This window comes from Opisthocomus hoazin, chromosome 20, assembly GCF_030867145.1.
Source record: "Opisthocomus hoazin isolate bOpiHoa1 chromosome 20, bOpiHoa1.hap1, whole genome shotgun sequence".
NCBI classification, from domain to species: Eukaryota; Metazoa; Chordata; class Aves; order Opisthocomiformes; family Opisthocomidae; genus Opisthocomus; species Opisthocomus hoazin.
Genome location: NC_134433.1, coordinates 17,395,171 through 17,407,772, shown reverse-complemented (window position 1 = coordinate 17,407,772; position 12,602 = coordinate 17,395,171). Strand labels below are relative to the sequence as shown.

Below are 12,602 nucleotides of genomic sequence, written 5' to 3'. Positions count from 1 at the left end.
TGGCCAAACCCAGGACAATGATTCTTCCCAATACTTGTGCAAAGTGGAAGAATTAATATTATTGTCCGCATTTTACAAACTAAGAAGGTCAGTTCATACTTTCTGCATCTCCTGTGTACCATTGTTCCACACTGGGCAGGGTCTATGACATCAGAGGAGAGCCGCTTGCATCATGCTGCTGTAAGGGATCAGTTGTAGTGGCAGATACAAGAAATGCTAAGCCTTCCATCAGAAAATGGCATTGAAATGAAAATGTGGAGTTCTGTTCCTTTTTCTCTCTAACTTATATTTCTTCTAAAGTTCCTTGTGTAAAAATGTAGAGCTGTATGACACCCAGCTGAGGTCCAGTGACAGGCAGGACTTGCTGCACTTGGGGCCTCTGGTGCTGTCAGTCTGTCCCAACCATGACAGTATCACTAGGGAGGAAAGGTAAAGCTGGTTAATGCAGGCTGGAGATATCACCTCGCACACACTGAGATACCCTGATGTGGTCCAGGGGTCACTGGGGAAACAGTGGGGCCGGGGAGTCTGCTGGGGCAAAGCTGAGCAGCCACGCTGTGGGGCTCGGTGAGGTGAGGCTGGAGGACCAATGCCAGGTTTCTCTCCTGTGGGGGTGGTGGGCAAACATTTCCTCTCCACCAGCTGGCTGTTTGTGTCTGAGTGGAACAGCATTGCCCCAGGGAGGCCAAGGTGGGTTTGTGAGGCTGGGTGCTGCCATGACCGCCACTCCAGAGCATGGCCCTGCCCTCCCCGCTCACTGCGGACCGGCCCTGCGGCCCACCAGCCTGGGTGCTGAGAGAACAATGGCTCTGGTGACACCAGCCGGGCAAGGGCTGCGGCCGAGCGGGCACCAGCCGTGGTGAGGCGCAGGGCAGCTGCCAGCAGAGCCCGCTGCCTGAAGGCAGCTCAGACCGCAGTGCTCGAGGGTTTGTTTCGTGGTGCTTCCTCTCCCTGTCTGCTGGCTCCTGCTCAGACTGCAACCTGGTAGACTGCAATGTTATGGTTATCAGTGAAATACCATCAGTGGTGAGTTCACAGGCAGGGCTGCAGGTTCCTCTGTAGACAGGCGCTGGAGCTGCGCCTGCACAGCACACAGCACAGGTGCTGGGCAGGGAGGGGCGATGGGGCCCGAGGGCTCCCCACAGCTGTTGCCACTCCAGGCGCCGAGGGGAGATGGTGGACGCAGGACTCCCCGCGGCCCTCTTGGGGAAGCAGCGATGGAGACACGATGGGGCTTTGAGCAACCTGCTCTAGTGGAAAGTGTCCTTGCCCATGGCAGGGGGGTTGGAACCAGATGATCTTTAAGGTCCCTTCCAACCCAAACCATTCTAGGATTCTGTGAGTCTAAGACAGTGTCCTGCCACCCCTCACGTCCCTGAGGCGCGCGCGGGCGGGCGGCCTGCCACAGCCTGCTGCCTCCCTCCTCAGGGAGCCAGAGGCTCGCTTGGCTCCTCGCAGGCTGTGGGCAGCAGAGTGCGGACTAGAATCATAGAACCGTAGTTTGGGTTGGAAGGGACCTTTGAAGGTCGTCTGGTCCAACCTGACATGCCTGGGTGTTGGGGGGTGAAGGCTGGCCAGGGCAGCCAGCCCTGCGGCAGGGGGGCAGAGGAACTCTTCAGCCCCCGGCAGCTCCAGGCAGCGAGCCTGCCTGCTGCATGGACCAGCTACTGCGCATTAAACTTGTTTGAGGAAGGGGGAAACTGGCACCCGCAGCTCCTCTAAGGACCAGCGAACTAATCTGTATGTGGAACTCGCACTAAAAACTGATACTTGGCTGGTAATGCTGCTGGTTCTCCTTTAAAGAATTTCTGTCCAAGTAGCTGTTTGGGGTGGAGTTACTGCAACAGAGGCTTTCAGTTTCGTTTTTTTTTCCTCTCTGCTGTTAGAAGAAAGGATATCCAGCAGAATAAAAAGAAAAATCATGACAGAAGAGAGCATATTCTGCAAAAATTGGTAAGAGATCTTCCTCTCTTTCCACTCCTACATAGTGTGGGGATTTAAAGAGTTTTCTAGGATTTTCCTTAATGTTATCTAGGTCTTCTGCAACTGGGGCAGAGGAGGAACCACACGACAGGAGTGGTGTACGCTAGCGATTGAGTAGTAAATATTTTGTACGCATTTATGCATTTTCACGTTTCCAGGTTGCTGCTTTCTGGTTACTTCACTGTGGAGAGGATTCTTCAACAGCCCTCTCCTATGCTGCATGTTCTCTTTTTACATAATATCACTGTAGGTAGTTTTGCAGTATCTGGCAGAGGAGTCAGTGCACGGACCATGCCAAACCCAGCAGCTGCCTCAGTTTTCCATGGCTGATGTTTCTGTTGCTATATTTGCAGTTCAGTGATAAAATGTTCATTTTTTCAGGGTAATTGGCCATGTCTCACAGAATAGAAGGCTGAAAGGGGCCATGAGGATAGCATAATGTGTCTCAACTAGTAGCTAGACCATTGGGCAAATTATGTGAGTGAAGACTGTGAAGCACTGCAACTGAAAAAAAAAAAGTCAAACTTAGAAAGATTAAACATGAGCTTACACTCAATTTTATTTGGTCACAAAGGAAAAGCAATGGTTAGCCGTGCACAAAGACAGCCTGTGCATTATGTTCTAAAAGGTTGTAGGGGATGCTTTGAATGAAGCAGTTGCTGCACACTGATCAGACTCCTTGTCAGACCCACTTTGCCTAAAACTTCTGATAGATGCCTCTAACCAATTCTTTAAAATTCTGGTGACAGAGATGACACATTCCCACAGGAAATCCATTCCATTGCTTATCCATCATGATCATGAGAAGTTTCCCATCATGTCTAAAGTAGATTTCCTTGAGGCAACATAACTTCTCTAAGAAAGAAGAGTTCACTGCCCCAGGGCTTTTTTGCTGTGGCTGCTCTGTCTTAGGGCTGGGCTGTTCGTAATTTACGTGGCCTCATCCTGGCCATTCCCTCCACACTGAGCGACCACCAAATACGTTGGCCAGACTGGTTCTGTGGCCTAGACATGATGCCAGAGTTTGGAACAAAGACTAGTGCAGAAAGCCCAGATGGCATCAGCTATTCTGCCTCACACATCTCAAAGTAGCAGAGCTGGAAGTGTACATGTCCTTTCAGGCAGTCTTCCATGTGGGTTTTGGCTGGGATAGAGTTAATTTTCTTCATAGTAGCTAGTATGGGGCTATGTTTTGGATTTGTGCTGAAAACAGTGTTGATAATACAGGGATGTTTTTGTCATTGCTGGGCAGTGCTTACACAGAGTCAAGGCCTTTTCTGCTCCTTACCCCACCCCATCAGCGAGTAGGTGCACAAGAAGCTGTGAGGGGACACAGCTGGGACAGCTGATCCCAGCAGACCTAAGGGATATTCCATGCCATAGGGGTGTCATGCTCAGCATATAAAGCAGGGGGAAGAAGAAGGAAGGGGCAGATGTTCAGAGTGATGGTGTTTGTCTTCCCAAGTAACCGTTAAGCATGATGGAGTCCTGCTTTCCTGGAGATGGCTGAACACCTGCCTGATGATAGGAAGTGGTGAATTAATTCCTTATTTTGCTTTGCTTGCGTGCACGGCTTTTGCTTTACCTGTTAAACTGCCTCAACCCACGAGTTTTCTCACTTTTACCCTTCTGATTTTCTCCCCCATCCCGCTGGGGGGGGAGTGAGTGAGTGGCTGTCTGGTGCTTAGTTGACAGCTGGGGCTAGACCATGATGTTTCCTGCTCTCGTAGGCTAGAAAGCTTGCATGGGCTTACGTCCAGCTGTCACGTCCTAACGACCATCACTCTCTTGTGTCAGGCATCAGTACCTCCTCCTGCCTGGTCTTGGGCCCACTGCAGTAAAGGCTTTGAAACGACAGCGATACCCGTTGCTTCCTGTTGTGTGGAACATTAATGTCTCTGCTCCTGAAGTGAGGGCAGTGAGGGAGATATCCTAAGACTTGTCCCGTGGGATCAGGGTCCCAGGCTCTGCTGTCAGAGGAAGTCAAAAATCAGCTGGTGTGCTGATGTTGTGAAGCTGTTTCAAGGGGAGCAGTGGAAGTCTTACACTGCTGAAAGTTTGCACCTAGAAGCTTCTTGGGAGGTCTTACCCAAGCCCTGTTGAACTGTATCTCAATTCTTGTCACTAATGTTGTGTACACATCTGTTATTAAAGTCACATAAGTGATTTCCCAGATGAACTTAAGTGGCTCTTCCTGAACCCACTGAGCATGGTAACATCTGTGTATCTCAGCTCACAGGTAGTCTTCATCTGAACAGAGCAGCTGCTTGGCTGGGCTACCTTAAATTGGTTCACTGGGAGCGAGAGAGCTGTAAATTTTGTGATGGTTTAGACGACACCGAGAACAGGGACTCTTCTTTTCTTTCCACATTTGTAAACAGTGTAAACAACAGCTGGAGGTTTACCTGAAACAACTGTTGGACAAACACACCAGGACCCTCCAGCAGCTGCCCTGTCCCTTTCAGAAGTATTCCTGGTAATATGGCAGAACAGAATAAGTAACAGAATTCAGTCTCTAAATGTCTCCTTGAGATGAATCGCAAAGACAAATACTTATATCTATTTTTTAGGGACAAACTAATTGTCTTATAACCAGTTGTGCTGGATGTGGCTGGAATGGAGTTAATTTTCTTCATTGCAGCCCCTGTGGTGCTGTGTTCTGTATTTGTGGCTGAAACAGTGTTGATAACACACCAGTGTGTTGGCTTTTGTTGAACAGTGCTTGCACAGTGTCAGGTTTTTCTTTTTCCCTACTCTGCCTCTGCCGCAGTGAGCTGGGGGTGAGCAAGAGTTTCGGAAGGGACACAGCCCGGACACCTGACCCAAACTGACCAAAGAGATATTCCAAACTGTATAACCTCATGCTCAGGATAAAAACTGCATTAGCGTAAGAACAGGATTGGGTTTGGGTTTTGTTTTTCTTCCAAGGTGGCTATTGTTCAAAGACTGGTTGGGCATAGGTGTGCCTGTGGGAGGTGATAAGTGAACTCATTTGCTTCACTTGTCCGTCCGTCCGTCCGTCCGTCCCCCCCACCCCCACCCCACCCCCCCCCGCTTTCCTTCAAGTACTGAACTGTCTTTATTTCAACCTACAATTTGCCTGCTCTGTCCCACCGTGTGTGTGTGTCTGTCTGTGTCTGTCTGTGTCTGTCTGTGTCTGTGTGTGTCTGTGTGTGTCTGTGTCTGTGTGTCTGTGTCTGTGTGTGTCTGTGTGTGTCTGTGTGTCTGTCTGTGTCTGCATGTGTCTGGGGGGGGGTATGGAGGGGTGTGTGTGGGAATGTGTGTGGGGGGGGTGTGGGGGTTGTGGGAGTGTGTGGGGGTGTGGGTGGGGTGGTGGTGAGCGAGCAGCTGTGTGGGTGCTTGGCTGCTGGCTGGGGTCAACCCACCATACCAGTTAATCTACTCTTCTCTCTTTCCCATTTATGTGCTCCGTAGTAAACGAGATGTGTCTGCTGCCAATTTCTCCCTCCATGAGGCCCACTGCTTGCGCTTTCTCAGTCTCTGTCCAGAATGTGATGAACCAGTTGCCCAAAAGGATATGAAAGACCATCAAACAGAAGCACACAAGCAGGTAAGGAATGCTACACGTTCTTCAGGGTTTTGTTGCAAATATCAAAAAGCTCTGTCAGCCCTGAAGTAGTAGATTCATGGTACTGTGCTCTATATTAACTAGATTTGAACATCTGTAATTGTTTGACCAGAAAATCTGTAAGGGTCTGATATGACCCTACAGGCCTGGTTACAGCACCTTTTGATCTTATTGCACACTCAGCTTAAGAGAGTGGAATAAAGCTTCCACTGTGGTATCTCAGTTTCCCCAGCAATACAAATTACATATCAGTTATGGATACCTACTTCTAATGCTTGTGAACTAGCCAGAGCATGCAAGGTAAATGATTTGATTAGAGGAAGACAGGCAGTACCTGATCTGACATAAACCTTGCTTGTACAAAGCTATGACAACAGTGCACTTTTTTAACAAAACTGAACTGGCAGAGTAAATTTATCAGCTCTTCATATAGTGAGACAATAGCATTTTTAGTATAGCATTAAGAACCCTGTAGCTAGAGGTACTACGCTGAAGCATGAATACATGGGCATGATTTTTTATTCTGTCTTACTAGCTGAATATCAGATGTATACTTTTAAGTTAAACTTCAGTCAGAATTTTGAATACAGACTCGTTATTTCCCATCGCACTTTGCATTTCACATGGGCACCTTTGAAAACTGGATGCTCACACAGAATGACAGCTTCCTTCAGAATCCGAGATACCTGTTTTCCTCAAAATCTCATAAACACAGCTCAGGCCTGACAGAGAAACAAAAATTCACCAACAGGTTGTCGATGATTGGGATGAAAATGACAGGAGGATCATCTCAGAAGCTTGAAGTTGTATTGACATACGAAAGTACTAACCATCCTCCTGTGCTCCAAATGAACTGTTGTATGTTTTGCTTGCAGGTCAGATGTAATCTTTGTCACCAAAGCATGCAGCAATACCAGTTGGAGCATCATGAGGTAAGTAAGGAGTGCAGTACTTTTTACCTTCTAGGCTGACCCCTTTAACCAGCCACCAAGAGTCACAGTAATGGGCTCAACACAGCAAAAAAACATGTAAATCCCCAGCTCCTGCCCCAGACCATGAAGAAACTTAAATATCTCAACAGTTGCAGTGTTTGGCATGCCTTTTCCCCCTCGTAACTAAGTATATCCTATGGTGGTTGCCCATCTAGTTGTGATGTGACAGTCTGTTCCAGGAGGTAATCTATTACTTTCTCATCCTTGGCAGCTCAAGCTGATGTTCTTTGAGGGTTTCTCAAAGACATTTCCATTCTGCCCCCACACTCGTATTACTTGGTTTTCCAAAGGAGTGGTTATACAAAACGAGAGTCAAGGAAACAGCTAAGGAGAAGATTCACAAAAGAACTGGCAGAGGCTCAGAAGTGAGAGCAGCTTGTCCCTGCTAGCTGTAGTCTAAGCATTTCGAGGAACCAAAGCAGTGAAGACACAGCAGGATTCTCTTGGTGGTGGTAGGCAAAGTATTGGAATTTTCTAGATGGGCTCCTGCTCTGTTACTAGCCTGTACTGACACAGGATATCTTCACAGCTACTGATTCACGTTTTGCCTTATATTGCTGAAATCATCCTAAATTAAAGATAGCCTAGATAGGCGAACTCCTAATATAGCTAAGCCTGAATTTGGTTGTGTAGATACCCCTCAAGGAGGGCATTCTTAAACAGCCACTCATTGCTCTCACACAAGGCCCTGTTTTAGTACTGATAGAGAATTTGCAATAATTTCCTCTATTCACGTGCAGATGAAGGAATGCCACAAACGAGCAATGAAATGCAAGATCTGTGAGCTTGAAATGCCCTTCAACAAGCTGCAGGAACACCTGAACACCTGTGCCAGCCGAACAGAGTGGTGCTGGGAGTGTAATAAATACATCATGTACAAAGACCAGAACAAACACAAAGATATTTGTCAGAACAGTGGTGTGTCCTTTCATAACGATGTGAGCTTTCAAACCAGTGAAGCATCCACTAATGCAACATTTATTTGCCCTACTGGTAAGCAAAATTCCTCATTGTCATGAACTGGGTCAACTCTGTTAAATCTTCATGAAAACTCTCCTGCCTTCTCTACGATAGTCAGTAATCCAGGCTGGAGGGGATTGTTGTTTAACCAATCACAGTGAAAGGGCCAAATGTTGTTTTCTATTATGCTGGTTATTGTAAAGCCAGAGTGGTTCCACTGACTGGTAGCTCATTGGCCATGTTCATTTATGCCTCCCTTATATCCTGGAAGTGAAATTCCTTCTGTCAGAAAATAAGAGGAACTTCTTCCTCTTTCTATTTGTCGCACAGGAGGAAGCATGATTTAGAATTTCCTCCTACTTCATATATAAAGCCATTGATTCGTACCTTGATTTCTTGAAGCTGAGTGCAGCTTTATTAGGCCTAAGGTATTGGACAGAGCATGTCAAGAGAAAAAATTAATGAATCCTGTCAATGATTCCAGAAAAGAACAGGCATCAGTAGGAGTAGGAGCAGTGGTTGGCAAAATAAACTACAGAGAGCAAAAACCCCTAGCAACAGAATTAGGTAGGCCAGGGTAGGAGTGAAGCATCTTGAGCCACAGAAGACAGGGCTGGAGTGGAGTTTCAAATATTCTTAAATTTGCGAGAAGGGACAGCGGATTGGTTTTGAGTAGTGCTAAAAGCAGAATGTAGTGACAACTCTAATTCCTTCTTCGCCAGTGGAATCAGAATTCTGTGCTTCTCTAGAACCAGTGAGCATAAGTGGATCTGAGCAGCCTGTCTAGATGACTACAGTCAGTACTGTGTTTCTCAATTCTTTTTCCTTCTGAAGGTACTGGTGGCAATCTTTGTCAGAAGTGCAATAAGTCATTCCCAGATGACCAGTACTTCCAACATCTGGTAAGCACATTTGAAACTGAATAAGAAAATGGTCTGTGCTTAATTTCCAGCCATTTTTTTTCCTCTGAAAAGCTATATGTTAGGTAAGAAAGGGCAGTGTGTCTTTGCTCTTTAAACTATAGTTTTCATGACACAATGTATTCAGCTGAAGCATCACTGTGAGGTGGGGTCCACTATCCCTCCCCATGACTGATGTCTGTTGCAAATCACAACATACCACACAGCTGGGTGCAATGCCAATGCTCTCTTTTAACAGAATCAATGCAGTGCAGTCAATAAGCTGACAAAAGTTCTTCCTGGCCAGTCAACTTCAAGACTCAGCAGTGATCCACCACAGTCTTCTTCCTCCCTGGTTCCCTCTTCCTCCTCTGAGAATGCAACGGCGTGGAAAGATGTCCGTCCCAAAGAGAAAGAAAGCAACCAGCCACTGACCTCCAAAACCTTGCTTAAACCCCCAAAGAAGAAAAAGATTGGCTTTCCTTCTCCCACAAGAGGTGAACTTTCCACATCACCTCAAGGTCTTAAAGACGGGCAGTCTTTTGACATGCTGATGACCTGTGCCCATTGCAACATTATTCTGCCGCTCCCAACCCTTCGGAAACATGAGGTGAGAAGTGACACATTGGACTCTGCCTGCTGCATGCAAAGGGCCATACCTACAGAGTCACTACTTATCTCCACACTGCCTGGGGTCCTAGTGCCAGTTTCTGGATTCCATAGCTTCTTGAAATGCTGACCATAGGTACATTCTCTCTGTAAAGCATGGACTTCAATTCCATTGACTATTTATGCTTACATCTACACAAACAAGTTCCATTGCCTATGGTCTGCTGGAGTCTTAGGAAAATAATAACCATGAGTCAAGCCATTAATTTTAAGCTCAAATCCTGGAAAGTCTTCAGCAACTGTCCTTATTTGCTGAAGGCTGATATTGTTCCTGCTAGGCAAATAGTATGATTATATCTCAGCTGCATCAGAGATGGGGCTTTAAATAATCTTCCATCCCAACAAAGGGGCCCAGTTGCCTCCCTATTAAATATGATTGGATGTTGAATATAATGTTAAATTCTTCTCTGATATGACTGCTAATTGTTTTTCTAGATCAAATGTCTACGTTTGACATCTTTGAAAAATGCTAGAATGAAACAAAAATCAAGCCATGGAGAAAGAGGTACCGCAGAATTTCAGAAATTTAGAATAGAATTCATAATTCAGGATTATTTGACATTGGGTTAATAGGAACAATGGGATATTTTGCAGAGGAAGTGCATCTAGAAAAGCTAATACTCAGAATATCACCAAGCTCTTTAGATTCCAACGCGCAGTGGGTTCTTATGAGGTTGCATTAAACAAGCATTGCTTCAGAGCCAGTATGTTTTCACTCTCTTGACTCAGAGTAACATGTATTGTGCCTTTCAAATTATGCTACTATGAACAGTGCAGTACCTTCCGTACTGTAAGCAGAGATTAGGACAAAAGATTTCACAGAACAGATGTTCTGTCCCAGGTCTGTCTGATCCAACACCGAATGGAGACTGAAATAATAGTTTTAGAAGGCAGGAGGTAAAATTATTTTTCTCTGTAGTCAAAGTTGCATATTCAGTAGAAGCATTGATTTAATCACACCAGACAATACCTCCAGTTGAGTTTGCACTGATACATAGGCAGTAGGTAAGTCTTTTTCCCCACTCTGCCCCAGACAGGCTGTGAAGCTTAACACTTCTCTCTTTGCTAACATCCTCCTCTGCTTTTCTGTTCCTAAGCAGTATTGTTTCCCCTCAGTCCAAGTAATTAAGTGAAACTGAAAGCAGTTCTTCTCCATCACCTGTCCTTTTTCTACTTGGTTCAGTGAATGAGGTATTACTTCTCCCTGTAAAACTTTTCTCTCCTGGTAAATTAAAGAGAGAAAGCACCAAAGTGAGAAATAGGGGGTTTGTCTAGTTTTGAATTGCAGGACTCTAGTCTTGAAATAAAAATAAGTACATACACGGATTAATTGACTTGCATTGTGTGGGTTTTTTTAATTTGTTCAACTGAGTGATGACATAGGAAGGCTGTAAAACTGAAAATTTAAAAACACTCATAACTGGCCTTTGTTTATTTTACAGAAGACTCTTTCTACAGCACTGATGATTAAATCTGGAAATAGAGGCACGTCTTCAGATTGAAGCTTCATCTCAGCTTTAGCAAAAGGCACTGAAAGTGCAATAGCTTTATCGATAAATAAAAGTGACTTGTTACTCTGGACCAAGAACAAAGAGTGACTCGGATTTCTATTCCTTATCAAGAGAGGCATTTAAAAGGTTTCACCAGAAAACTGTGAAAGTGATGGGGGCTCAACAGATGTTGTAACTTCAAATATTTCTGTGTAAGCTTGCCTTAGGAATGTCCTTTTTCCACCTGCTTTAGCAAGGAGAGGAACTTATTTAAACATCTTTGTTCTGGGGGAGAGAAGGAAATAAGGAATTCAGAATTCATTGTCATGCTGAGTGCCACCAATTCCCCTTGCCCTCAGTGAGAGCTGAGACCTTAGTGTTTTTCAGGGCATGGCCCAGTGAAATTAAAAAACATCAAATCCTGCTCTCCTTCACTTCAGTGAACCACTGAACCTAGGGCTAGCACAAACAGCTTAGTCCGGGAAGATTGCAGGCACATCCAAGGATAACTGAGGGTGTTCACCTTCTGATATGCAAAAGGAAACTGATAGAGCCCAGCTGTGGAAAAGTTAAACATGAAGAGTGAGTAGATGCTTTATGCTGATGTCTATGAACATTTGTGAAGCAGCCTTTTCTGCTTGGCATCTTAAATCAATAAACACTAAAACATGTTAACAGAACAGTTTTACTACAAGATGCCATTTTCCTCTCATCCACCTTTAGCAGTGTTCCATCTTGCAAACTGGTGGCTGGAACTACTGTACATATGCTGACCTGTAATTTCAGTAACATCTTCTCGGATCCAGACTTGTTGATCTCTGCATCATTTGTGCACAAGCATACATAGGATGCGAAGTCGGGCTGAGTTCATAAACTGTCTCAGTGATTCAGCAAGGGCCCAGGCCCATTTATGTGCATTGTAGGCATATCTACGTGGGCAGGACTGAGCTGAAATGCACCAACAGACGCTCTAGGAGTAGACATGTGCAGCCTTGTAACCACTGGGCTAGTGCCAGCGTTGTGAGTGGGACAGCGGCTGGCCCTGTGGCCTGACAAGTGTTAGGGACTTCTGAGGCTCCCTTAACCTTTGCAGCACAGAGACTGTAACAATGAACAGCTTTTCCTGCGCGCATTCAGACCTCATTAATCGGAATCTGAAACTCTGCTAGTCAAAGGCCAAGAGTGCGTAACTTCACTCCCTGTCTGTCCTGATATTTTGCTGATCAGTGTCTAGTGAATCGCATCTGAAAACTTGCAGGAGTACTCTGACCACATTTAAGAAGGGATTTTCAAACACAGGCTAACACAGTGCTCTCACAGAGGTTTATTTTAAGCTTTTAAAAAGCTGTTCTGAACTTCTGGCAAGCAGGTCTAACACTGAACACAGTGCTATGAAACAGAATTTTCCATGTTTGGGGTCAGAGGCAAGGGCTGTGAAAGCATGTCCATTAAAGCCATATCACTCTACACATGAACGTATCCTCTTTTATTCTGCACTCATTAGGCTTTCATATAGTTTAGTATCCTTATTATTCTTTGACTCACAACAATGGACTTGATGGATCTTCACACACGCACAAGCTCTCTCGCTCTGTTGTATATTTTGGGGTCTGTAAGAGTTCCAGCAAAGCTGGGCTGATCAGGCCTCCCAGGACCTCTGTCGTTCTTTGAAGTCTGTTTGAAGAGGGCTGGTAAACATAACGCGGTCTGAAGAGAGTCCACAGTAAATGAGGACAAGTTTGGAGACGAACCGGGCAGGCAGCGCGTGCTCCACAATCCAAATCTTTATACAGAGAAAGACACTAAAACATCTTCATCCTTTTCTGAAAGGAACTTTGAAAGCTTTGCTGCCCAAATGCGAAGGAAGACGCTTTGCTCCTAGAAACAGCCCAGTTTACCAGAGAGGACCAGCAGCAGGCAGGAACAGGCAGATGAGGGCACGGTGCTCGCCAGCCCCGCCACGCCGGGGCAGCTGCAGAGCAAGGCCAGGCTCCGCCATGGGTCAGCCCGGCCGCGCAGG

General features: G+C 45.8%; 1 protein-coding gene across 8 annotated transcripts; it reads left to right on the top strand.

Annotated features, from left to right (window-relative positions):
• The first annotated feature begins 1,722 nt into the window (after window positions 1-1,722).
• On the top strand, window positions 1,723-11,744 carry XAF1 (XIAP associated factor 1). 8 transcript variants are annotated; one of them, XM_075440405.1, is made up of 9 exons: window positions 1,723-1,740; window positions 1,887-1,953; window positions 5,419-5,554; window positions 6,448-6,504; window positions 7,305-7,557; window positions 8,359-8,426; window positions 8,683-9,033; window positions 9,528-9,597; window positions 10,535-11,743. In XM_075440405.1, exons 2-9 carry the CDS (start codon window positions 1,922-1,924, stop codon window positions 10,561-10,563), a joined length of 996 nt encoding a protein of 331 aa, XP_075296520.1. In that variant the 5' UTR covers window positions 1,723-1,740; window positions 1,887-1,921; the 3' UTR covers window positions 10,564-11,743. The 8 variants fall into 8 exon arrangements, with proteins under 8 accessions (XP_075296520.1, XP_075296522.1, XP_075296521.1 ...); XM_075440407.1 differs by lacking the exon at window positions 1,723-1,740 and adding an exon at window positions 3,449-3,514 and having other exon boundaries at window positions 1,864-1,953; XM_075440406.1 differs by lacking the exon at window positions 1,723-1,740 and adding an exon at window positions 3,449-3,517 and having other exon boundaries at window positions 1,864-1,953.
• Window positions 11,745-12,602: the final 858 nt, after the last annotated feature.

What these genes read in the sequence shown, in the direction of transcription:
- XAF1 (XM_075440405.1), top strand. Translation starts at nt 1,922, where the DNA reads ATGACAGAAGAGAGCATATTCTGCAAAAATTG. An exon ending in ACCAGTTGGAGCATCATGAG is followed by an intron (nt 6,505 to 7,304) that starts GTAAGTAAGGAG and finishes ATTCACGTGCAG; the next exon opens with ATGAAGGAATGCCACAAACG. An exon ending in ACCAGTACTTCCAACATCTG is followed by an intron (nt 8,427 to 8,682) that starts GTAAGCACATTT and finishes CTCTTTTAACAG; the next exon opens with AATCAATGCAGTGCAGTCAA.